General features: G+C 43.0%; 1 protein-coding gene across 5 annotated transcripts; it reads left to right on the forward strand.

The window, feature by feature from the left end:
- The first annotated feature begins 1,744 nt into the window (after positions 1 to 1,744).
- Positions 1,745 to 26,297, forward strand: LOC112263010 (lysine-specific demethylase 2B). Of its 5 annotated transcripts, XM_024438957.2 has the most exons (11): positions 1,748 to 2,101; positions 5,352 to 5,414; positions 19,539 to 19,763; positions 20,248 to 20,391; positions 21,207 to 21,293; positions 21,714 to 22,013; positions 22,191 to 22,990; positions 23,142 to 23,305; positions 23,435 to 23,596; positions 23,850 to 24,068; positions 24,327 to 26,297. In XM_024438957.2, the coding sequence occupies exons 2-11, from the start codon at positions 5,403 to 5,405 to the stop codon at positions 24,506 to 24,508; spliced, it is 2,295 nt and encodes a 764-aa protein (XP_024294725.1). In that variant the 5' UTR covers positions 1,748 to 2,101; positions 5,352 to 5,402; the 3' UTR covers positions 24,509 to 26,297. The 5 variants fall into 5 exon arrangements, with proteins under 5 accessions (XP_024294724.1, XP_024294725.1, XP_024294723.1 ...); XM_024438956.2 differs by lacking the exon at positions 5,352 to 5,414 and having other exon boundaries at positions 1,745 to 2,101; positions 21,714 to 22,001; XM_024438955.2 differs by lacking the exon at positions 5,352 to 5,414 and having other exon boundaries at positions 21,723 to 22,013.
- Positions 26,298 to 26,417: the final 120 nt, after the last annotated feature.

Here is a 26,417-nt window from a genome sequence, read left to right on the forward strand (position 1 = left end):
ACAAGATTCTAGTACCAGAATTCCATCTGCAACAGTTCGATGCATCTGTGACTTTGGACGTGTTGTAAACTGTCTCAATGTCCAATTGGCTTGGTCGTGTTCATTAGTGCACTTATTATTAATGTTTTATCCAATTACTGGATTTGATAGGAAACATGCTATTGAGCAGCCATCTTTGACTCCCACCTAGTGGAGGCCATATCCTATATTATGACAAATCAATGAAGCCTGAGAATGAAGGCTTAGAAATCATTTTGTAAGGACTGCTTTTTTTTTCAAATACTTTAATGTGTTTAACTCATCTTTATTGGTCTTCCTTTTTAAGCTATTTGGTGTGCACATTTATACTAGTGCAATGTGTTCTTCATTTTATATTGCTTTGATTGTATGTGCTCTCTCACACTCATCTCTCCCCTCACACAAGTGCTGCTGCTGCTGGCTTTGAGAGTATCTGCGCAGTTAAAATTATTCTAATTGGTTTTGGTGACAGGTTTATGCACTGACCAAGTACTCAAGAAAAGGTGTGTGAGGACACAATCATGTACTATGTCCCTGATGTCAGAGAAGACAAGGCTCAATTAGGCATGCAGAACAATCTTATTGTATCTGTTATTGCCTGTTGTTGGGGGCAGTCTGCAGTTAGTCAAACTCAGTGTTGAACTAAATGTCCTGGCAAAGCTCCTAGAAACAGAAAGTAGATGAAGTCCCTTGTGACCAGAAAAGGAAAACAGCATATACTGCCTCATTTTCAAGAGTTTCACATGGACTTATTCAAAGAGTGTGACTGATGGCTATGGCAGTAAATGTGTCATTTCAGTCTCCTATGACAATAAATGTTTCTCAACAAACAGATGAGAAAATCAAAGGCTCGTGAGTCTTTCTCACCTAAACAAACTCTTCAGAGGTTTGTAAAATCTTTTTCCAGTATAATGCGCATTGCCCAATATTCCATTTAATTTGTTCATATGCATAGATGCAAGAAATGAATTGAACAACAACAAAATACGGTTATGGACATTATTAGAACAGACTTACAGTATAATGATGTTGACAGACTTTTGTGAAATTGGTAATACTTTTGCAGCAATTCGTTTAATTATTCCAAAGAAAGTACTCAATGTCCTACATTAGTACTTACTGGAACACCAAGAAATCACGAGATAGTCAGAGGAGCAAATGGCCTATCCGTAGACACTAAGAAAGAGCAATCAAACCCAGAGCAGCTGATGGCTTCCTATATCTGTCACCAAGTAAAATACATCCTCAATCATTATGAAAAATATTGTCTTAGAACATGCAACCGCCCTCATTATTCCCGACGACCCAGATGTCTTACCCTTGCCCCTGTCTTCTCTACTGACCCTCGGTCTGTGCTATTCCTGACCATTCCCTCCCTACCCCCTCCAGTTCCACCACCATTTCTGACTCTGGGCGCCGGACAGTAGACAATGGACCTGATCGGACAGCTCAGAGCTTCTGCTCTTTTCTGTCCATAAGAAACCATTGGATTGGTGGAAGATGCAGGGCAGGCCAGGAGCAAGGAAGGAGGGTGTGGTCAAGCAAGGCATCCCCCGAGGCTAGATGCCCTAAGGTTTTTATCAGAACGGGCGTAGATTAGTTTCGCCTTTTTTTTCTTCCCCGAGATGAGTTTGTGGTGTTTACTTTAAAAAAAAAAGTATAATAAAAAAATAAGAGATTAAAAAAATCATTAAAATTATAGCTCACAACTGTGAAGGGGGAGAGGGGTGGGGGCGCGAAGGAGTGCATTCACATATATCTACACATTTAACCGAATGCCATCTGTCTCTCCATTGGCTTGGCCTGTTCCCCCTGACCTTCCCAACGCATATGCATGAGGCTTCCTGCCGCCTTGTGTGTGCCTATGCAGCTGCCTGTTCCTGTGTGTGAAGAGAGGGAGAGGGGGGCGACTGAGAGAGAGAGAGAGAGAGAGAGCGGTGAATAGAGAACAGAACAGCAGCCGGGCTGGAAGCTTCAGCCATGTCAGTTTTCTCTAAAACGCTGGACAGACGATGAGAAGAGAGGAACTATGGCCTTGTCACTGAGTGCAGATGAAGAGGATTATGAATCAGAATCTGAACAGGTTAGACAACAGAACATTGACACTGAACACATTGGGTTTCTAATCGGCATGCTGTTGTTTTTCTTCAAGAGGGGCTTTGCTTTAGAGCTGTAATCGTGAGTAGAACGTATTTTCTCTCCCCCCACCGTCCTCTTTTCTCTCGATCTTTGCTCACTTGCTATCATGAGCAGGAATAGGGTAGTAATTTGATCAGGGGAATGGAGGGAAAAGGGAAACATTTTGTTTCGGTAACTAATCCACTGGGCAAGAGCTAGCTTAGCTATTTCACAGGTTTTAGACATACGCCTTCTCCTGTCCCTGGCTCTTGTATCCAGACGACTTGTGTCAGACAGGCCCAAGAAAGAAAGGAATGAGCTACCCACCAAAGTAGTTCTTTGATCTCCATACTTGATTTTCTTATGTGATCCAGTATCCTCAGAGCTCAGTTTTTGTGTTTTAAATAAAACCTGAAGAGGACACAGTGAATATACATGGTCTCTCTGACTACTAGATGTTTTTGTCACACACTGACCTGTCAGATTGTGTTCTTGGTCAAGCTACTGTGATTATGGAAAATGATGGGCCATTGTGACTGGTATTTCTGTGTGAACAGTGAGGGTGTGGGAGAGTAGTGTAGGAGGCAGCATGGCTGTACATGTGGGGCCTTTCACTTCACTTAACCTCAGGCTTGGTTTGTTACTTAAACTAAAGTAAATCGATTACATTACCTCAGCCCATGCCAGCTGTAGCTCCATTATGTCACATTCAGGTGTAGCTCGCTTTACACACATACATATTTCTTCCATGTCTCAACTATCTGGATCACTAAGAAAATACCTCATATCCTGTGAATTGTTGTCACATAACATGATTTTCTTGACCCTCATTGCTCATATAACTCAGGCCTCACCATGCTCTGTGCCTTTTAAGAGGGGGTTTGGGAGAGGGAACAATGAGCTGTCAGTGTTTACCCTCTATTATATTTTTCACTATCTTTTTACTGTCGTTTTTATAACTTTACTTACCTATTGTTCACCTAATACCTTTTTTGCACAATTGGTTGGAGCCTGTAAGTAAGCATTTCACTGTAAGATCTATACCTGTTGTATTTGGTGCATGTGACAAGTAAACTTGACAAGTCTTATGAAAAGATGAGACGCTCATGAACATGTTGGTAGTGTTGCAACAAATGCAAAATATACATTTTCGGGACAGAAAAATGCTTTCAGTGTAAACTTGAATGACCCAAACCACACAAAGTGTGTCGAAAAGATCATTCTCAAAGTGTATTCACACCCCTTCACCTTTTCAGCATTTTGTTACGTTACAGCCTTATTATAAAATGTATTAAATTGTTTTTTTCCTCAACAATCTACACACAATACCCTATAATTACATAGCAAAAACAGGTTTTTGGAAATGTTAGCAAATTTATAAAATAAAATGGAAATATCACATTTACATAAGTATTCAAATCCTTTACTTAGTACTTTGTTGAAGCACTTTTGGCAGCGATTACAACCTAGTCTTCTTCGGTATGACGCTACAAGCTTGGCACGCCTGTATTTGTGGAGTTTCTCCCATTCTTCTCTGCAGATCCTCTCAAGTTCTTGTCAGGATGGATGGATGGGAGGTGTTGCTGCACAGCGAATTTCAGGTCTCTCCTGAGATGTTCAAGTCCGGGCCCTGGCTGGGCCACTGAAGGACATTCAGAGACTTGTCCCGAAGCCACTCCTGCGTTGACTTGGCTGTGTGCTTAGGGTTGTTGTCCTTTTGGAAGGTGAACCTTCGCCCCAGTCTGAGGTCCTGAGTGCTCTGGAGCAGGTTTTCATCAAGGATCTCTGTACTTTGGTCCGTTAATCTTTCCCTCGATCCTGACTAGTCTCCCAGTTCCTGCCGCTGAAAATCATCCCCACAGCATGATGCTGCCACCATCATGCTTCACCGTAGGGATGGTATTGGCCAGGTGATGAGCGGTGTCTGGTTTCCTCCAGATGTGACGCTTAGCATTCAGGCCAAATAGTTCAATCTTGGTTTCATCAGACCAGAGAATCTTGTTTCTCATGGTCTGAGAGTCCTTTAGGTGCCTTTTGGAAAACTCCAAGCAGGCTGTCATGTGCCTTTTACTGAGGAGTGGCTTTTCCATCTGGCCACTCTACCATAAAGGCCTGGTTGATGGAGTGCTGCAGAGATGGTTATCCCATCTCCACAGAGGAACTCTGGAGCTCTGTCAGAGTGACCATCGGGTTCTTGGTCACCTCCCAGACCAAGGCCCGCCCTTCTCCCCTGATTGCTCAGTTTGGCTGGGTGGCCAGCTCTAGAAAGAGTTTTGGTGGTTCCAAACTTCATCCATTTAAGAACGATGGAGGCCATCCTGTACTTATGGACCTTCAGTGCTGCAGAAATATTTTTGTACCTTTCCCCAGATCTGTGCCTCGACACAAACCTGTCTCGGGAGCTCTATGGACAATTCCTTCGACCTCATGCCTGTTTTTTCTGACATGCACTAATAACCATGGGACCTTTTTATATAGACCGGTGTGGGTCTTTCCAAATCATGTCCAATCAATTGAATTTACCACAGGTGGACTCCAATCAAGTTGTAGAAACATGTCAAGGATGATCAATGGAAACAGGATACACCTGAGCTGCATTTCTAGTCTTATAGCAAAGGGTCTGAATACTTGTGTAAATAAGGTATTTGCATATTTATTTTATACATTTGCTAAAATGTATAAACCTGTTTTCACTTTGTTTTTATAGGTTAGATTGAGGAAAACAACATGTACTTTAGAATAAGGCTGTAACGTAACAAAATGTGGAAAAAGTGAAGGTCTGAATACTTTACAAATGCACGGTATTTGCATGTACAATCTTTGAGAATTAGAAATCACAAAAATAAAAGCTTAACAGTCAGGGAGAATAGAAATGTCTAAAAACAAATGTAGGAGTATTTCTGGCATGACTGGATTACTGACAGGGCAAGCAGGGTACATGCCCAGGGGCCCCGATTGGGTTCTCCATTGGTTTTGTTATGTTTGCACACAAGAACACAGAAATAGCCATGCCCAAATATGTAGAATTGCAGGAATTAGATTTCAAACGGCAAAATTCTTTAACTCCAAAGAAAATGTATGGAGAAAAAAACAGCAATTACTTTTCTCTCTGCCGCCAATTCCATAACCGATTTACCCCTTTTTTTACAGAAAAACGGTTAGCTCTTACAGCACTACTTGACCGCTCTTGCCTGTTTGGCTACTTTTTGTTTTAGGTTGCCCCGCAAGCAGAAAATACACGCTAGACCAGTGGGATCCAGGACCTTATGGAGGAAGATGTAGGATTGTTTCACTGAGTACTGATTCAAACACAACCCAGCTTCAAACTCCTTGCTCTCTCAGCTTCAATTAAAAGACAAATGGTGGATTCCTGGGGAGCTATGAGTTAGGAAGCACAATACATTAAAGAGAAATGTAAAGAGAATTTAACTTCATATTCATCATCTCCAACACCACGCCAACATTAACATATGTGATGTAGTAAAAACGCGAAGCGGAAGATAAGTATTTCCAATGACATCAACCAATTAGTAGGCAATGCCTACTTAGAATTGGTTAAAATCACATGATGCCCACCGACATCAATGGAAACATTTCTTTTTTAACACAAACAGAAACGCACCCTTTTCACATTGTTGCATGAAGTAGAACAATTTTGACATTTCCCTTTAAATACCCACTCGCACAGTCATTGTTCATGAAGGAGATGATTTCAATCTTATTCTTTTGGCACAGTTGTAGAGATGTCATAGACCCCCCCCACCTTTGTGTGGTGTGACGTCCTGGGGTCCACTGGAGCTAGGCAGATGGTGAACCATGTGACTTCCTACCATAGCACTGATATCCACAGTGAAACTGTGAGTCAGAGGGCCTTACTCAGACCAGGCCCCCATCTAGGCCTGGTGTTTGAGGGCCTCAACAAACTTACCTAACATTCGTAGCACATTAGTCAGCCAAGTTACAGTAAGTGCTGGTCAGTTGATTTGTTTATGTTCCTTGTCTGGAACTATTAAAGCTCAAGACTCTGTAGACAAACACATTAGTCTTCATATTTTTGACTAGATTCTGTAATATTTCATACCAGCAAGACCACTTTGGTTAAAAATACTATATAAAGGCCAAATGCAATAAAATAATTGTTATTTTGTTTCTTGAATTAGTGGTCAAAAGGAAGCAAAAATAGCTTCTTAGCCAAGAGCAATTTCTCAAGCAAGAATTTTGCTAGGACTGTCTAGCAGTGGTCTGAGTGAGGGGACTAATTGGATGAGCCTAACAAGAGGGATCTGTAACCTGAAAACTAGCTAATATTGGCAGAGAGGAATGAAACTCTTTAATTAAACCTTCAGTCTAAGCCAGTGGGGGGGGGGTCAACTAAGCTTTATGGAATTGTTGTTAGAAGGTTGTACCAATGATAATTTAGCTATTTGATTTATAATTTTAATTCTCCATGGTGAAAAATATTTAGAATTATTATGATGAATATTATTTTGGAAAGTATTCCGACTCGTTTACGTTTTCCACGTTTTGTTACATTAGAGTTATTCTAAAATGGATTTAACAAAGATCCCTCAATCTACACACACTACCCCATAAAGCGAGAACAGGTTTTCAGACATTTTTGCAAATGTATTAAAAATAAATAAGTATTCAGACCCTTTGCTATGAGACTCAACATTGATCTCAGGTGCATCCTGTTTCCATTCATTATCCTTCAGATTTTTCTACAACTTGATTGGAGTCCATCTGATTTGGAAAGACACACCTGTCTAGTTGGCACAACAGTTGTTAGTGCATGTCAGAGCAAAAACCAAGCCATGAGGTCGAAGGAATTGTCCGTAGAGCTCAGAGACAGGATTGTGTCGAGGCACAGATCTGAGAAAGGGTACCAAAATGTCTGCAGCATCGAAGGTCCTCAAGAACACCGCGACCTCCATCATTCTTAAATGGAAGAAGTTTGGAACTACCAAGACACTTCCTAGAACTGGCCACCCGCACAAACTGAGAAATCAGGGGAGAAGGGCAACACCCACCCGTAGCACGTGCTCCAGCAGGTATAGCCGCCTGTCCTTCCAGTTCTCTGCTGCCAATGACTGGAACGAATTGCAAATATCAGAGACTTATATCTCCCGCTCTAACTTTAAGCATCAGCAGTCAGAGCGGCTTACCGATCACTGTACCTGTACACAGCCAATCTGTAAATAGCACACCCAACTACCTCATCCCCATATTATTACTTACTGGGGTGCAAGAGGGTATCTCTACTTGCACATTTATCACTCTAGTATTAATGCTAAATTGTAATTATTTTGCCTCTATGGCCTATTTATTGCTTACCTCCCTTGTCTTCTACATTTGCACACACTGTACATACATTTATTTTATATTTTTCTTTTCTATTGTGTTATTGACAGTACATTTGTTTATGTGTAGCTCTGTGTTGTTTTTGTCACACTGCTTTGCTTTATCTTGGCCAGGTCGCAGTTGTACATGGGAACTTGTTCTCAACTGGCCTACCTGGTTAAATAAAGGTGAAGTAAAAAAAGGGCCTTGGTCAGGGTGGTGACCAGGAACCCGATGGTCACTCTGACAGAGCTTTCGAGTTCCTCTGTGGAGATGGGAGAACCTTCCAGAAAGACCGCAATCTCTGCAGCACTCCACCAATCAGGCCTTTATGGTAGAGCGGCCAGGCGGAAGCCACAATATCATTAAAAGGCACATGACAGCCCCGCTTGGTGTTTGCCAAAAGGCACCTAAAAGACTCTCAGACCATGAGAAACCAGATTCTCTGGTCTGATGAAACCAACATTGAACTATTTGGCCTGAATGCCAAGCGTCACGTCTAGAGGAAACCAGGCACCGCTCATCAACTGGCCAATACCATCCCTACGGTAAAGCATGGTGGTGGCAGCATCAAGCTGGGGGGATGTTTTTCAGCTGCAGGGACTGGGAGACTAGTCAGGATCGAGGGAAAGATGAACAGACCAAAGTACAGAGAGATCCTTGATGAAAACCTGCTCCAGAGCGCACTCCAATACCTTGACTTTGTTGTCCTTTAGCCATTTGCCACAACTTTGGAAGTATGCTTGGGGTCATTGTCTATTTGGAAGACCCATTTGCAACCAAGCTTTAACTTCCTTACTGATGTCTTGAGATGTTGCTTCAATATATCCTCATAATTTTCCTGCCTCATGATGCCATCTATTTTGTGAAGTGCACCAGTCCCTCCTGATACAAAGCACCCCCACAACATGATGCAGACTGGTGTGAAGGTTCAGCTTGCAACAGGACAACGACCCTAAGCACACAGCCAAGACAACGCAGAAGTGGCTTCAGGACAAGTCTCAATGTCCTTGAGTGGCCCAGTCAGAGCCCGGACTTGAACCCAGTCAAACATCTCAGGAGAGACCTGAAAATAGCTCTGCAGCGACGCTCCCCATCCAACCTGACAGACCTTGAGAGGATCTGCAGAGAAGAATGGGAGAAACTCTCTAAATACAGGTGTGCCAAGCTTGTAAGGTCACACCCAAGACCCAAAGCTGTAATTGCTGCCAAAGGTGCTTCAACAGAGTAAAGGGTCTGAATACTTATGTAAATGTGAGATTTCAGTTTTTTACATTTTTAATACATTTGCAAACATTTCTAAAATCCTGTTTTTGCTTTGTCATTATGCGGTATTGTGTGTAGATTTGATGATTGGGGGGACAGTTTAATCCATTTTAGAATAAAATGTGTAAAAAGTCAAGGGGTCTGAATACTTGTCGAATGCACTGTATTAGCCTATATAAACATATTGAAGAACAGATTCACTACAGTCTCAAAAGGAAGATTGTTCTGAAGTGTCTCTCCTACGTCAGAGAGATATATGAAAGACCAGAAAGCATTTGTTGCAACACTACCAACATGTTCATGAGCGTCTCATCTTTTCATAAGACTTGTCAAGTTTACTTGTCACATGCACCAAATACAACAGGTATAGATCTTACAGTGAAATGCTTACTTACAGGCTCCAACCAATTGTGCAAAAAAGGTATTAGGTGAACAATAGGTAAGTAAAGTTATAAAAACGACAGTAAAAAGATAGTGAAAAACAGTAGCGAGGCTATAAAAGTAGCGAGGCTACATACAGACACCGCTTAGTCCGGCTGATTGTGGTAGTATGTACAGTCGTGGCCAAAACTTTTGAGAATGACACAAATATTAATTTTCACAAAGTCTGCTGCCTCAGTTTGTATGATGGCAATTTGCATATACTCCAGAATGTTATGAAGAGTAATCAAATTAATTGCAATTAATTGCAAAGTCCCTATTTGCCATGCAAATGAACTGAATCCCCAAAAAACATTTCCACTGCATTTCAGCCCTGCCACAAAAGGACCAGCTGACATCATGTCAGTGATTCTCTCGTTAACAGGTGTGAGTGTTGACGAGGACAAGCCTGGAGAATACTTTGTCATGCTGATTGAGTTCGAAAAACAGACTGGAAGCTTCAAAAGGAGGGTGGTGCTTGGAATGATTGTTCTTCCTCTGTCAATCATGGTTACCTGCAAGGAAACGTGTGCCGTCATTGTTGCTTTGCACAAAAAGGGGCTTCACAGGCAAGGATATTGCTGCCAGTAAGATTGCACCTAAATAAACCATTTATCGGATCATCAAGAACTTCAAGGAGAGCTGTTCAATTGTTGTGAAGAAGGCTTCAGGGCGCCCAAGAAGGTCCAGCAAGCGCCAGGACCGTCTCCTAAAGTTGAGAGACGGTCCTGGCGCCAGTACAGAGCTTGCTCAGGAATGGCAGCAGGCATGTGTGAGTGCATCTGCATGCACAATGAGGCGAAAACTTTTGGAAGATGGCCTGGTGTCAAGAAGGGCAGCAAAGAAGCCACTTCTCTCCAGGAAAAACATCAGGGACAGACTGATATTCTGCAAAAGGTACAGGGATTGGACTGCTGAGGACTGGGGTAAAGTCATTTTCTCTGAATCCCCTTTCCGATTGTTTGGAGCATCCGGAAAAAAGTTTGTCCGGAGAAGACAAGGTGGGTGCTACCATCAGTCCTGTGTCATGCCAACAGTAAAGCATCCTGAGACCTTTCATGTGTGGGTTTGCTTCTCAGCCAAGGGAGTGGGCTCACTCACAATTTTTCCTAAGAACACAGCCATGAATAAAGAATGGTACCAACACATCCTCCGAGAGCAACTTCTCCCAACCATCCAGAAACAGTTTGGTGACGAACAATGCCTTTTCCAGCATGATGGAGCACCTTGCCATGAGGCAAAATTGATAACTAAGTGGCTCGGGGAACAAAACATCGATATTTTGGGTCCATGGCCAGGAAACTCCCCAGACCTTAATCCCATTGAGAACTTGCGGTCAATCCTCAAGAGGCAGGTGGACAAACAAAACCCCACAAATTCTGACAAGCTCCAAGCATTGATTATGCACTAATGGGCTGCCATTTTTTTTTTTACTTAACTAGGCAAGTCAGTTAAGAACAAATTCTTATTTTCAATGATGGCCTAGGAACAGTGGGTTAACTGCCTGTTCAGGGGCAGAATGACAGATTTGTACCTTGTCAGTTCAGGGGTTTGAACTTGCAACTTTCCGGTTACTAGTCCAATGCTCTAACCACTAGGCTACCCTACCGCCCCAGTGATGCCATCAGTCAGGATGTGGCCCAGATGTTACTTGACAGCATGCCAGGGCGGATTGCAGAGGTCTTGAAAAAGAAGTGTCAACACTGCAAATATTGACTTGTTGCATCAACTTCATGTAATTGTCAATAAAAACCTTTTGACACTTTTGAAATGCTTGTTATTATACTTCAGTATCCCATAGTAACATCTGACAAAAATATCTAAAGACACTGAAGCAGCAAACTTTGTAGAAATTAATATTTGTGTCATTCTCAAAACTTTTGGCAATGACTGTACATGTAGATATGGTTAAAGTGACTATGCATATATTATGAACAGAGAGTAGCAGTAGCGTAAAATGGGGGTTGGTGGGTGACGGGACACAATGCAGATAGCCCGGTTAGCCAATGTGTGGGAGCACTGTTTGGTCGGACCAATTGAGGTAGTATATACATATGTACATGAATGTATAGTTAAAGTGACTATGCATATATGATAAACAGAGTGCAGCAGTAGCGTATAAAGAGGGGTGGGGGGGGCATACAATGCAAATAGTCCTCGTAACCATTTGATTACCTGTTCAGGACTCTTATGACTTGGGAGTAAATACTGTTGAAGCATTTTTGTTCGAGACTTGGCACTCCGGTACCGCTTGCCATGTGGTAGTAGAGATTACAGTCTATGACTGGGGTTGCTGGGGTCTTTGACAATTTTTAGGGCCTTCCTCTGACACCGTCTGGTGTAGAGGTCCTGGATGGCAGGCAGCTTAGCCCCAGTGATGTACTAGGCCGTACGCGCTACCCTCTGTAGTGCCTTGCGGTCGGAGGCCGCGCAATTGCCATACCAGGCAGTGATGCAACCAGTCAAGATGCTCTCGATGTTGCAGCTGTAAAACATTTTGAGGATCTCAGGACCAATGCCAAATCTTTTTAGTTTCCTGAGGGGTAATAGGCTTTGTCGTGCCCTCTTCACGACTGTCATGGTGTGTTTGGACCATTCTAGTTTGTTGATGTGGACAGCAAGGAACTTGAAGCTCTCAACCTGCTCCACTACAGCTCCGTCGATGAGAATGGGGGCATGCTCGGTCCTCCTTTTCCTGTAGTCCACAATCATCTCCTTAGTCTTGGTTACGTTGGATACAGGTTGTTATTCAGGTTGTTATTCTGTTATTCTGGCACCACCCGGCCAGGTCCTTTCTCTAGTCTGTTTCGTCATTGTCGGTGATCAGGCCTACCACTGTTGTGTCGTCTGCAAACTTAATGATGGTGTTGGAGTCGTTCCTGACCATGCAGTCGTGGGTGAACAGGGAGTACAGGAGGGGACTGAGCACGCACCCCTGGGGGGCTCCAGTGTTGAGGATCAGCGTGGCAGATGTGTTCCTACCTACCCTCACCACCTGGGGACGGCCCGTCAGGAAGTCCAGGATCCAGTTGCAGAGGGAGGTGTTTAGTCCCAGGGTCCTTAGCTAAGTGATGAGCTGTAGTCAATGAATAGCATTCTCACGTAGGTGTTCCTTTTGTCCTGGTTTGGAGAGGGTGTGGAGTGCAATAGAGATTGCATCATCTTTGGATCTGTTTGGGCGGTATGCAAATTGGAGTGGGTCTAGGGTTTCTGGGATAATGGTGTTGATATGAGCCATTACCAGCCTTTCAAAGCACTTCATGGCTACGGACGTGAATGCTACGGGTCTGTAGTATTTTAGGCAGGTTGCCCTTGTGTTCTTGGGCACAGGTGGTCTGCTTGAAACATGTTGGTATTACAGACTCAATCAGGGACATGTTGAAAATGTCAACGAAGACACCTGCCAGTTGGTCAGCACATGCCCTGGAGCACACGTCCTGGTAATCCGTCTGGCCCCGCAGCCTTGTGTATGTTGACCTGTTCCGGACGGTCTTACTCACGTCGACTACGGAGAGCGTGATCACAGTCGTCCGGAATAGCTGATGCTCTCCTGCATGCCTCAGTGTTGCTTGCCTCGAAGCGAGCATAGAAGTGATTTCGGTCGCCTGGTAGGCTCGTGTCACTGGGCAGCTCGTGGCTGTGTAGTCTGTAATAGTTTGCAAGCCCTGCCACATAAGACGAGTGTCGGAGCCGGTGTAGTATGATTCAATCTTAGCCCTGTATTGACGTTTTGCCTGTTTGATGGTTCGTTGCTGGTGTCGTGTCTTTGGCATCATTAAACTGAAGACTCATTTTTTTTAAATTCAAATAAATTCTCTGTTTATTATTATTATTATTGCGTGATTAAACTAACTTAATCATGTAAATGTAATTAACTAGGAAGTCGGGGCACCAAGGGAATATTCAGACTACAAAGATATAATGTTCCTAATATAACTTTCAGATATTTTCATATCTGATCAATTGGTCTTCTAATTAATTAATTGTTCTTTACCTCACGTTAGTCTCATTCCATACGTCGTAAATTGTTGGTCTGCACGAACCCAGTCTTCACTATGAATCCTCCATACTTCAATTGTCTCCGTTAATAAATAAATGATTAACTAAATAATCACAAAAATGCATGTACAAACAGAGTAGAGATGGTTACAAGGAAGTAGTGCCCTAGTGGGCTAAACTGGCATGGCGGCTTGGTAGAAAAAAGGGAAGTTGGTGTAGACTGAGAAAGGCAGGAATTACGCAAATTAATCACTACACACTTGATAATTCTAACAATTGAAATGCTAATACTTTGCACATGAACACTCACTCATTCGGGAATAATTGCAATCAATATATATATATTTACGCTCAGTGTGTCGTCGTGATCTCTGTTGGAAAGTTTGTTTCTGTTGGAGAGTTGGTCCGCCCTCTCTCTCTCTGCCTTGGTTAGAATGGATAGTTCAGAGTAACATTCAGCAATGTTGTTATAAAATAGATGTTTCAGCGGTTGTCGGCCTTCGCATTCACAGGTCCATAATTTCTAGCTGCAGACTAGTAGTTCGTATCGAAGAGTAGCTCTTATTCTGTCGGATCGATCGTCTCCGAGTTTAACCACGTGGTATGGTTAAAAGATTCAACAATCTACTCAAACCTTAACTCCCTCTGTGATGAGATACTGGTCTGAAACCTTAGCCCTCTCGTGGTAATCGAGGTAAGCTGGTCTGAAGGGAATACCTCCCGGTGGGGGTTATATTCGTAACAGTAGAAAGGGGCTGTCCCATGACGCCAGATCAATGTCTGTGCTCATGGGGCGGGCCAATGATTTAGTTAAACTCCAAAGGGAATTGGAGTTTCCTTCATTAAACAGTTTAAAATCACATTACATAATTTCACAAATAGTTTCATCTTTACTCATTAATTTTATACAACAATCAGATGCAAGCCTCACAACTGAGACTCTTGTATAAACAGAGTTATGGTAATGTGGCTGTATTGTCTCTCATGAGTTTCATAAAATTGTACAAAACAGACCAGTTCGTAGCTGGCTACTTCACCAACCGTTTATACATTCTCCAGAACATGAATATTGTTCAGTTCTCAAGTTCTGTGATGTGGAAGAAGTTCCTTTGTTCTCTCTATGAAAACTCACTATCTCTTATACTCTGGCCATGAGGAGAGAACTCCTCAAGGAATTTATGACCTGCCTAACAGAGCCTGTTGGTAGGGGGTGAGAGAGGGGGATGGTACTCGCTATCCCCAAAGAGAGCAACATCATGACACAGGGCATAGCAGGATTTCTTGTAAGATTCTGGGTTAGAGTCCAGCACCTTGAAAGTGGTAGCTCTACCCTTTAGCTCAGTGCACATGTTGCCTGTAATCCATGGATTCTGGTTGGGGTATGTATGTACAGCCGCTGTGGGGACGACGTCCTCGATGCACTTATTGAAAAAAGCCAGTGACTGATGTGGTGTACTCCTCAATACCATTGGAATAGCAAAACAGTCCTGTAGTTTAGCATCTGCTTCATCTGACCACTTTTTCTTATAGACCGAGTCACTGGTGCGTCCTGCTTTAATTGTTTCTTGTAAGCAGGAATCAGGAGGATAGAGTTGTGGTCGGATTTACCAAATGGAGGGAGAGCTTTGTATGCATCTCTGTGTGTGGAGTACAGGTGATCTAGAATGTTTTTCCTCTGGTTGCACATTTTAACATGTTGATAGAAATTTGGTAGAACTTATTTAAGTTTCCCTGCATTAAAGTTTCCGTCCACTAGGAGCGCCGCCTCTGGGTGAGTGGTTTCCTGTTTGCTTATTTCCTTATACAGCTGGCTGAGTGCGGTCCAGCATCTCTCTGTGGTGGTAAATAAACAGCTGCAAAAAGTATAGCTGAAAAACTCTCTAGGTAAGTAGTGTGGCTTTCAATTTATCACAATATACTCTACTTCAGGCGAGCAAAATCTAAAGACTTCCTTAGATTTCGTGCACCAGCTGTGGTTTACAAATATGCACCGACCGACCCCCTCCGTCTTACCGGAGTGTGCTCTTCTATCATGCCGGTGCAGCGTATATCCCGCTAGCTGAATATCCATGTTGTCATTCAGCTACGATTCCGTGAAACATAGGATATTACAGTTTTTGCTGTCCCGTTGGTAGGATATTCTTGATCGTACCTTGTCTAATTCATTGTCTAATGATTGCACGTTGGCGAGTAATATTGACGGTAACTGCAGCTTTCCCACCCGCCTTCTGCGGATCCTCGCGAGGCATCAGACGCTTCAGCATCTGCGTTCAAAAGGTAACAGAGCTAAAGTGAGACGTCGGCAGATGCGGTGGACTGAGACGCACCGAATGCAAAAAACAGATATTTATCTTAAATTGATGGATTTTTATGGGGCTTTTTTATTATTATGCTAATTATGTATACCGCCTGGTGATGTTGCCAGGCAGGCCAAGACTCCCATCAAAACAGACAAAAATTTCAGGTGGTCTTTTCAAACAGCTCTTACACTAAAATGGCAATATAATCATTTTCACAGTATTAATCCAACCTCGTAGTGTGGGTCTACACTGAACAAAAATATAAACGCAACACGTAAAGTGTTGGTCCCATGTTTTCATGAGCTGACATAAAAGATAAAAGAAACACAAAAAGCTTGTTTCTCTCAAATGTTGTGCACAAATTTGTTTACATCCCTGTTAGTGAGCATTTCACCTTTGCCAAGATAATCCATCCATCTAACAGGTGTGGCATCTCAAGAAGCTAATTAAACAACATTATCATTACACAGGTGCACCTTATGCTGGGGACAATAAAAGGCCACTCTAAAATGTGCGTTGTCTCAAGTTTGAGGGACTGTGCAATTGGCATGCAAACTGGAGGAATGTCCACCAGAGCTATTGCCAGATAATTTAATGTTCCTTTCTCTAGCATAAGCTGCCTGCAACTTTGTTTTAGAGAATTTGGGTAAGAGTCCGACCGTCCTCGCATCCGCAAACCACGTGTATGGCATTGTGTGGGCGAGCAGTTTGCTGTTGTCAACAGTGCCCCATGGTGGGGTTATAGTATGGGCAGGCATAAGCTACGGACAATGAACACAATTGCATCTTATCAATGGCAATTTGAATGCAAAGAGACAAAGAGATACTGTGACGAGGCCCTTTAAAAATATATATATATTTTTAAAGGTGTCTGTGACTAACTGATGCATATCTGTATTCCCAGTCATGTGAAATGCATAAATTAGGGCCTAATGAATTTATTTAAATTATTTGTTTTCTTTGTGAACTGTAATTCAGTAAAATCGTTGAAATTGTTGCATGTTGCGTTTTTTATTTGTGTGTGTGTGTGTGCGTGTGTACAGTTGAAGTCGGAAAGTTTACATACACCACTCAGTTTTTCACAATTCCTGACATTTAATCCTAGTAAAAATTCCCTGTTTTAGGTCAGTTAGGATCACCACTTTATTTAAAGAATGTGAAATGTCAGAATAATAGTAGAGTGATTTTTATTTCAGCTTTTATTTCTTTCATCACATTCCCAGTGGTTCAGAACTTTTACATGCACTCAATTAGAATTTGGTAGCATTGCCTTTAAATTGTTTAACTTGGGTCAAATGTTTTGGGTAGCCTTCCACAAGCTTCCCACAATAAGTTTGGGGAATGTTGCCCCATTCCTCCTGACAGAGCTGGTGTAACTGAGTCAGGTTTGTAGGCCTCCTTGCTCGCACACACTTTTTCAGTTCTGCCCACATATTTTCTATAGGATTGAGGTCAGGGCTTTGTAGACCATACTCACCCACTTGTTAGGTAAGTACTCATTTTGTTTGTTTTAACCAAGACAAACTCATGCCCCTTTGCTAGAACAGAATCGTGTAGAACGTTGTTTATTTACATCAAACACAGAAGACTTTGTCAAGCATTTTGTCATGCTGACGCTGTTGCACACAACGCTTGAATATTTGGAGTAAGAGAGTATCAGATACTTTACTCAAGCACTCTGTCAGGGTGAAGATGAGGGTGTCCCAGGGGAAAAGAGGTCATGCAGCACACATGGGATTCTAGTGGGCCTACACGTTGATCCTGTCTGTCTATTAGTGCCTTTTTGATGTTAAGGATCTGTTGTGTTGGATACCATTTTGTAGAGTTCTGCTCAAAGGTCTCTCAAAATGATCTGTTTTTGGAAGTTCAACAGTTCAAGACAATGCCAGGAATGTGTTGCAATCGCACTTGAATGTTGTGCAATGCTGATAGTCACAGTGTTTTTCTGATGTCTTCACACACACTTATTGGTCAATCATATTTATTCTGAAAAGCATTGTAGTCTGTGTTTCCCAATCCCTGTTAGATGCTGCGTCGTCAACAACGGTATATGTTTGAGAATCTCAGTTTGGATCTGGAAATATGCTTGAGGATGGCCAAAGATGAAATGTCATCAAAAACATCTCTCTCTCCAAACCTGAAGAAAAGCTTCCTGATAGAAAATGTTCTTGTGGCATGTCTCCCGTCCCCTGTGAAATGTTATTTTGGTATTCATGAAGGAACACTTTGTTCTCAATGACCCTGTTGTAGTGTGTGTTTTTTTCTCTCTCTCTCTCTCTCTCTCTCTCTTTAAGCCCTCAACAAGAATTCCATCTGCTTTTATAAAACTGAGGTTTTTGTCCTTATTAGCCAGGATAGTCCAGGAGGATGATTATGTAAGGGCTGTGACGTGTGTATCTCAGTGTTTAGTTCAGGGGTGGAAGGTTTTCACTGTTGTGGATTCATTCTTAATTGAGGAGCATTGCTAGGTGGTAAGATGTTTTTGGTGAACCTGTGTGTTGTTGCTGTCTTGTGATTCATGTTTATTTTCATTGATGGACTTACTGGCTAATACAGTGGCAGATGTGTTTGGGCCATAAATACACAAGCATGCAGTGTTGACATGCTTACTTAAGCCAAACAGGAGTGTAATAGCCTTCTGATTTTGCAGTGCTTGATAATAGATTGTGGTTGTTTTGGATTTCTGCAGTCAACTGGGGCGGCAGGGTAGCCTAGTGGTTAGAGTGTTGGACTAGTAACCCGGAAGGTTGCAAGTTCAAACCTCCGAGCTGACAAGGTACAAATCTGTCGTTCTGCCCCTGAACAGGCAGTTAACCCACTGTTCCTAGGCCGTCATTGAAAATAAGAATTTGTTCTTAACTGACTTGCCTAGTTAAATAAAGGTCAAATAAATGGTCCTCACACCCCTCCCTGTGCCTTGAAGTTCTTGTTACTGAGCTTGTTTCACTATTTGTGTTCTCTAATTGAAAAGCATTGATTATGTCATTAAGAGTCATGTTATGTATGTTCAACAGAATATATTTCCTCCAAACCTCTAGATGAAAACTGATCTGGTCTCTATTTATTTTAAAGCGGTCATATTTTGACACCATGCAATTCGTACCTTTTAAAAAAATAAAATATATATATATATATATATATGTGTGTGTATATGTATTTTGTGTAGGTTGTTTAAATGTTGTATAGGCCTTATAGATGAGCTGTGCGGGTCACTGATGTCCTTTGCAGGAGATAGTAGGCAGGTCACCATGCTCGACTGGGACTGCGGGCTCTTTGTGACAACCAGCAGATTCTACTTGAGATGAACATCTATTCGGTTTAGTTTCCCTTCAGGGATCACTATAGGTGCATATCCACCACTCCCGATGCTATAGCCTGCCAGGGAAGGAGAATGGTCCTTTCTTAGGATCTACCTGCTATTTCACTCATCGATCCCACAACAAAGTGTTTTTAGTGCCAGTAAGAACAGCCACCAGGGGAATGAATAACCCAATTTACAACACATTAATCTCTTAACTTTTTTCCCCAGCGTATCTCCCATGACCTCAAGTTGTGTACCTTACTGCTGCAAGAGGAGTCATGAAAATGATTTATTTCAAAATAATCCTAACCCCCTCCCATTTAAAGTTAAAGTACAGTATGTCTCTGCTAGTTCCCACCTTCTCTCATTATTCTATTCAAAAGGTTAGGAAAAGATGGGGGACTGTGTTTCCAAGGAAACACTCGCCTCTGCAGCACAAAAATGCTTCTCAGCAATTGCATAGGGAATCTCTCATTTGGATGGTTTTATTTTTCTGGTGGCTCTAGGCTTGGGTGAAGAGCATTGGGAGAATCTTTTTGTTGGGGGGGGACAAACGCTGATTTGCAGATTTGGCATTGTCATCTAGAAACGTTTGTGGCTCACAGCCGGTGGCCTCTGCACTACTGTCTCACTAGCTTTATGAATGTCAGAATTAGACCATACAGTACTAGATGCTTTGTGTTCAGTAATGAAGTCGATGGTATTTACTGTCTTGGGTGACGGTGTACATTAAATTGCCCACCTCAACTTGAATTGTATCATTTTTCTCTCTGCAGCAGCATGCAGCCAACCGGCCAAAGCCCAAGATGGGGACGTCAGCAGCGGTCAAGCTGCCGTCGAATCGCAGTGCGTCTGGCGCCAGACGCAGGAGAACACGCTGCCGAAAGTGTGAGGCGTGCCTCCGAACCGAGTGTGGAGACTGTCACTTCTGTAAAGACATGAAGAAGTTTGGAGGACCTGGGCGCATGAAGCAGTCCTGTATCATGAGGCAGTGCATTGCAGTGAGTAAAGCCAAAGAAACCACACAGGCTTTTCATTATCCATACTATTTAGCAGAGAGTTCAGTTAGCCAATATTGTCTTATTCAATGATGCAGTGCTGTGCCACATGCAAAGACTGTGCATTTGACATACAAACCATAATGAGAGGTTCAGGGTTTAAAACCATGGTCAGCGTAAGAGAACCAACCAGAAGTACAATGATACAGAGCGAGACAACAGGAAGTGAGTGCTAACACGTTTTTATTTGGCACAGTATGACTCATTCATGTGTCAATGGTCTCTAGATTCTGTCCAATCAGTGGACATTTGTCTACGGCTTGGCGTCGTCGACAATGTCTGTTAATGATTCTCCTGAAACAGGAAACCCCGAATGACCAGTTGCAACTTATGAACACCATTTCCCAATTGTATTGCACACTGGCAGAGTAGACCCAATGTGTCTGAATCAATGAGTTTCACGGAATGTTGTGTTTGTCCCTTGCAGCCTGTCCTGCCCCACACGGCTGTGTGTGTCGTGTGTGGAGAAGCAGGTAAGGAGGACTCCCTGGAGGAAGAGGAGGACAAGTTCAACATCATGCTCATGGAGTGCTCCATCTGCAGTGAGATTGTTCACCCCAACTGCTTAAAGGTGAGCTAGGATGAGCATGTCAAGTCATGACTGGACACGAGGCCAAGCCTCCACTTGATGAGTTTGATGACTCATCGTTTGTGTGTGTGAGAGATTCGCCTGAATGGTTTTTATATGCTTTGTGACTCATTTGAGGGTAATACTGTATCCTGGAATGTTTGCTGCTGTACCAGTGGTAGGTGATTCACTGCGTTTGACTTTCAGACAGTTTTACAAAGCAGCTTGAGGCGTTGGTGTGGTGGGGACTTCCTGTTGTTGTTTGACACGGACTGAACCAGCTCATCAATTTCCTTCCTCCAGACTGACTTACAGAAGGCTAATATAGTGTCTGGGAAGCGGAAGTGTCCAGCTGAAATCACATGGCATAAGAATAGAACTTTGCAGTGTTGTTGACATTGCCGGGTCGAGCCGGATGCAAATAAAATGCAAAGTGACTCACCATTCTGCCAAACCACAGCATGATCTTGCTCAAACCTGTTCAAATGAAGGGAAGTTGTGACTGCCTTTTGGTATTCCATGCACATAATACTCTAAAGTGATAGGTAAAGTATTGCTGAAGAATATACATTTTTCATTTTGATAATAGGAATTTGTGTTACGGTCTTTATATCAGATGCTAGAGGTTGTCGGTTGTCCAGAGATTCTCACTTTAATTGTCTGAGGAAAAATGGACGTGTTTTTCACCTCCTCACGTTAAGTGGACCCGGTCGTGCTTTCAGTTCCCGCTTTCTCTCTGTGGTGAAAACATTGTACTTTATTCTTGACTCCCTGTCTGCCCTTCTTGTCAACTAGCTCTTTTACTTCATGGTTTTCAGGTTAAAGATGCCTCTGGTGTGGTGAATGATGAACTTCCCAACTGTTGGGAATGTCCCAAATGCAACTATGCTGGGAAAACAGGAAAAGTGAGTACCTGTATGAATTCATCATTTATCCTCAAGTATGTGCAGAAATATACATTGTACATGTTACTGGGTATATTACTTATTTCAGTTGCCACAACATATTTTGTAGTCTGGTGTTGGATTTGCATTGACTTAATAAACAGGGCTGTGAACTTTGGAAAACATTCCCCAAAGAGTTAAATTCTTTCAAGTGTGAGGCATTTCATAATGCATTTACTTTGTGGTTTTTACTTCCTGTTCATTTACTTACTGTGCTACTTACCAATGCCCTTTCTGTTACAGGGGAAACCAACACCTAATTCTCTAGAAGTGGTAGTCACAGTCTATCTCGTTTAACTCTTGTGAAACAGTAGCTCAGTTTGTTGACAACGTTGTGATAAGCAAAAGGTATAAAGTTGTCTCCTTTTTCCCCACCTTTTGGTCTGCAAGCAAAAAAGGGGACCAGGGTTCAAGTACGCGTCCAACCTCCCTGGCTCTCTGCTGAGGGAGCAGAAGGTGGTCAAGGAGGAGGGTGAGTCCACCTCTACGTCTACAGTCAAGAGGAAGCCTGAGAGGGATGAGACTCCCAGACACAGACCTGAGGAATGGGAGTCCCTTCACAGACAACCCCCTGTCCTGTCCCCTAGCACCCTGCCTCGGCCCAGACCTGAGGACAAACTGAGGAAAAAGAGGAAGCTCTTCGACGATGACTATGAAGAGGACTTTGATGTGAGGAAGAAGGTAGAGATACTCCGATTTTATCATGGGGTTTGTGTTTGTTAGTATAACGTTACACTCTCACTATGGGTGGCAATTTTCATGCTACGCCAAGCAACTCCTTTTGTTTAAAGTCTGGATGCTATGTGCTCTGGTATACATAGTTGAACATACTCTCTAACTAAACCTTCCTATCTCCAGGGAAAGTCAGATGGACATCTGTTCCTTAATCAGATCAAGACTGAAGAGGAGGAGGTGGATGAAGAGGATAAGGCCTCTCTGTACCGGCAAGGCCTGGAGAGGAGAGGGCGTTTAGGCGATACCGAGGAGGAGGCAGAGTACGAGGATGACGAGGACACAAAGACAAGCCTGCCCAGGCCTCCTCTCAAAACTCCTGTTCTAGACAGTGACCAGTCTCACTGCAGCTCTCCATGGGCTGGCCCCAGTAGTGAGGGGGGCAGTGAACCCCAGGAGAAGGGCCCACGTCCCAAAGCGTGCCGCAAACGCCGATTACCAAACAAAGAGCTGAGTAAAGAGCTGAGCAAAGCACTGAACCAGGAGATCCAGAAGACCGAGGACTGCCTTGCCAATGAGAACCGCCAGCCCCTGAAGGTGGAGCCAGAGAGTGAGAATGAAGAGCCAAAGAGGAGCTTCCGCAATGGCAGTGACCTAGGAGGGGAGCGGCCACACCTCTGGACCAAGGAAATTAACTGCACTCCCTGGGAGCTGCGCCACTTCTACCCCGGCCAAATCACCCCTCTGGGCTTCAACAGGAGCTCCCCTGGCACCCGGCCGCTGCCCCCACGCTCCCCACCCAAGTGTGTCCAAATGGAGCGCCACGTCATCCGGCCTCCCCCCATCAGCCCCCCGCCGGATAGATTGCCCCTGGTGGACGGGAAAACCCACGCGGTGCAGCGAGAGGTCTGGGTGAAGATCTTCGGACACATCACACACAAGGAGCTGTGTGTCTGCATGCGTGTCTGCAAGACATGGAACCGATGGTGAGAGCTCCATTCTACTCAAACTGTGTTACTTCACATCGCGGGCCTTTTAAAAACGTAAACATTTGGTATATTTGAATCTAGGTATCTAAAACCTTCACCTGTCCATTACAAATAGTGAGTGTGTGTCTCCATTGTCTATCTCTGACAGGTGTTGTGATAAAAGACTGTGGACCATAATCGATCTGAACCGCTGTAAATCTATCACTCCCCTTATGCTGAGTGGCATCATCCGCAGACAGCCCCTCTCACTGGACCTCAGCTGGACCAACATCTCCAAGAAGCAACTAAGCTGGCTTATAAACCGCTTACCAGGTATGTACCATGGCCATGTCACACTGATCTATGAGAAATATGGTTTGGGTCGATATTAGAGACTGTCCATCCCTCTGTCTCTATCTCGGCGTTGCAACTCATCTGACACTACTCCGCTCTGTCCTGCAGGTCTGCGGGTGTTGCTGCTCTCCGGGTGCTCGTGGGTGGCTGTGTCTGCCCTCTGCACCTCTAGCTGCCCTCTGCTGCGCACCCTGGATGTGCAGTGGGTGGAGGGGCTCAAAGATGCCCAGATGAGGGACCTGCTCTCGCCTCCGACCGACAACAGACCAGGTAACCACCGGCAACCGGAGGGGGGAGTTGTGTGAAATTGACGAGGCTACGTTATAACCACCCCCTGGTGGTTATCCTGGGTGTGACAGGACTGTGAGGCTCCTCTTTTTAAAACCCATTAGGAAGAAAATGTGAGGGGATCTTTAGATAGTTCACATGTGTTTATTTAAAGGACCAAAATGAAGGCCATTACTCGCCATGTTTGACTGCGAGACAGGAAATTACTCATTTTATTCCTCCTCTCTACCCTCAGGTCAGTTGGACAACCGTTGTAAGCTGAGGAACGTTATGGACTTGCGTCTGGCCGGACTGGACATCACAGACGCCTCTCTGCGTCTGATTATCAGACATATGCCGGTACTTTCACAACTGGACCTGAGCTACTGCAACCACGCCAACGACCAGTCGGTCAACCTGCTGACGGCCGCAGGGACCACAACCAGGGACTCCCTCACAGAGATCAACCTGTCAGGTAGGAAACCTCAGCCAGTCAGTATGAGCAATAGGGGCAACCGCACAGAGGCTGTTTTTAAGTTACTCTGCCATTTCACTTTTTATAATGTCTGTTAATATTAGAGGGTATAGAAGAGGTATTTATTCTTAAACTGTTATCTCGATTTTATATTAAGAGTTTAACTATAGTCTTTGTTGCGTTTTAGCGTACATAATATTCAATCCAGCTCTGTACACGTTTCCTCATGCCTGGCTCTGTTTTTGTCTCCGCCTCCAGTTTGTAATAGGGTGACAGACCATTCCCTTACCTTCTTCAAGCGCTGTGGAAGCATCTGTCGCATTGACCTACGCTACTGCAAACAGGTGACCAAGACGGCCTGTGAACAGTTCATAGCTGAGATGTCTGTAAGTGTACAGTTTGGCCTCAAAGAGGACAAATTACTGCAGAAACTCGGCTAGTTCATTGAGGCACACTGACACAGGCCAAAATGTACACAACATAAGAACTACCTTTTGCACTAAATGGAGCAAGACAAGGTTTCCCCCATCAAGCCTGAACTGGTTGGTTTTGTATGTTTGTTTCCTCTTCATTGGAGAATCTACCGTGTTAGATTTCTGAACGAACAATGTCACATGAGTTGAGGAGAGAAGCAGAGGTGTGTAAATGGACTGGGCAGATTTTTTTGCATCGATCTTTCTGGATGTTGTAGAATCCTTGTGCTGAAAGGGGAAGATGTAAAGCTACTGGACAGAAGGCGATGGTGAAGGAAAACAGCCTGCATGAGTGTTTCTTTTTGTGTTTGTACATTTGTTTTTTTAAGGTTTGTTATATTGAATTTGTTGGGGATTTTTTTCTACTATTTAGGTTTGTTTTATACAACAATTCATGCATTGGGCAAAACATTTTTAAGTTTCAGTGAAAGTTTATGTATGCAGTACCAGATACACTCCAGATTTCAACCTATGAACAGACCCCAGATGACATGTCATAGAACTGAATATTGACCTACAGATCCTTTTATATCAGTTTGCCTTGACACTGATGGTAATATATATTTTTGGATGCTGTGTTTTACCTGATATCATGTGCCAATTTCTGAAGTTGACATTACAGTTTAACGGTAGTTACTGACTTGGACTGGATTTACTTTACATAAAACCGTGATAAAATACATGTTATAAAAGTCTAAAGCTGCAATATGTAACTTTTGGGGTGACCTGACCAATTTCACATAGAAATGTGCGTTATAGACCTGTCATTGAAAGCAAGTCTAAGAAGCGGTAGAGTTCAGTTCTTTCTATGCTTCCCGTTCTTAAGTTTTTGTTTTTGTCTTTTGCTTTTGTGCACCAGCCTTAAACAGCTGAAAATACAATATTTTTGGTTATGGAAAATATATCTCACAGTGGTTTAGATGGTATTCTACACTATACTTGCTTATTTTGCCACAAACTAAAATTTGGGTGAACTATTAAAATTTTTGCAACCAGGAAATGCCGGGCGATTTCTGCTCCTTTAAATAAATGTTGCTCAAGTACTTACATTTAATACAGCTTTGAAATGAATCAGTCAACCAATATGAAGAGTTAGTCAAATGTATTTTTAAATCTCACCTTTTGAAATTTGTATGAAACAGGAAAATGCAATCTCGTGTTTCACATGTTTTAGCAAGAGCCCATAATTTTTTATTTTGCCTTTAGGGCAGTCAGTTAAGAACAAATTGCCATGTACTGTTCACCAAAGCCCCATAGGGCATGGGGTGCTTGTTCAGGGGCAGAACGACAGATTTGTACCTTGTCAGCACGGGGGTTTGAACTTGCAACCTTCCGGTTACTAGTCCAACACTCTAACCACTAGGCTACCCTGCCGCCGCATAATGTGAGTGTGTAAAGTAATTGAATCATTTTTTCACCCATACATACAATAAGTGGCCTCTAGACTTGGTGTGCAGTAAGTTTCTTTGAAAGAGCATTTGCTCATCCAATCATTAATTCCAAAATTGACAGATCTAGTCATTATTTTAAATGTTCTTTATTTATATTTGAGTAATCATCCATAATCATATCTGTGGTTTTGTGCAAATAATATAATTGTCATTATTTATGTGTTGTGATTGTGGCGTACAATGTCAAGTGAATGCTGTTGGCCACACAGATGCACATGATGTAGTTTTATATTTGTAAATCTAAAACCAAGTGCTATGATTGTCATTAAAAGTATATTTCTCTGTATAAAATCTGACTTCTCATACTATGACATTTTTGACCCTCAGATGTGACCTTTTTGATAGGGCAGAGTATTTCCTAAATGCCAGGGTCACTGGTGATCTCGGGTGGCTTTGCTTTCAATGAGCAGTAAATAACATTGGCA

The sequence above is a fragment of the Oncorhynchus tshawytscha genome, linkage group LG12, assembly GCF_018296145.1.
Source record: "Oncorhynchus tshawytscha isolate Ot180627B linkage group LG12, Otsh_v2.0, whole genome shotgun sequence".
Taxonomy (NCBI): domain Eukaryota; kingdom Metazoa; phylum Chordata; class Actinopteri; order Salmoniformes; family Salmonidae; genus Oncorhynchus; species Oncorhynchus tshawytscha.

Excerpts from the sequence above, each read along its gene's own strand:
- LOC112263010 (XM_024438954.2), top strand. The coding sequence starts at position 2,048 with ATGGCCTTGTCACTGAGTGCAGATGAAGAGGATTATGAATCAGAATCT. Across the intron at positions 19,764-20,247 it reads TCATGAGGCAGTGCATTGCA|CCTGTCCTGCCCCACACGGC; the intron begins GTGAGTAAAGCC and ends TGTCCCTTGCAG. Across the intron at positions 23,597-23,849 it reads TCCGACCGACAACAGACCAG|GTCAGTTGGACAACCGTTGT; the intron begins GTAACCACCGGC and ends CTCTACCCTCAG.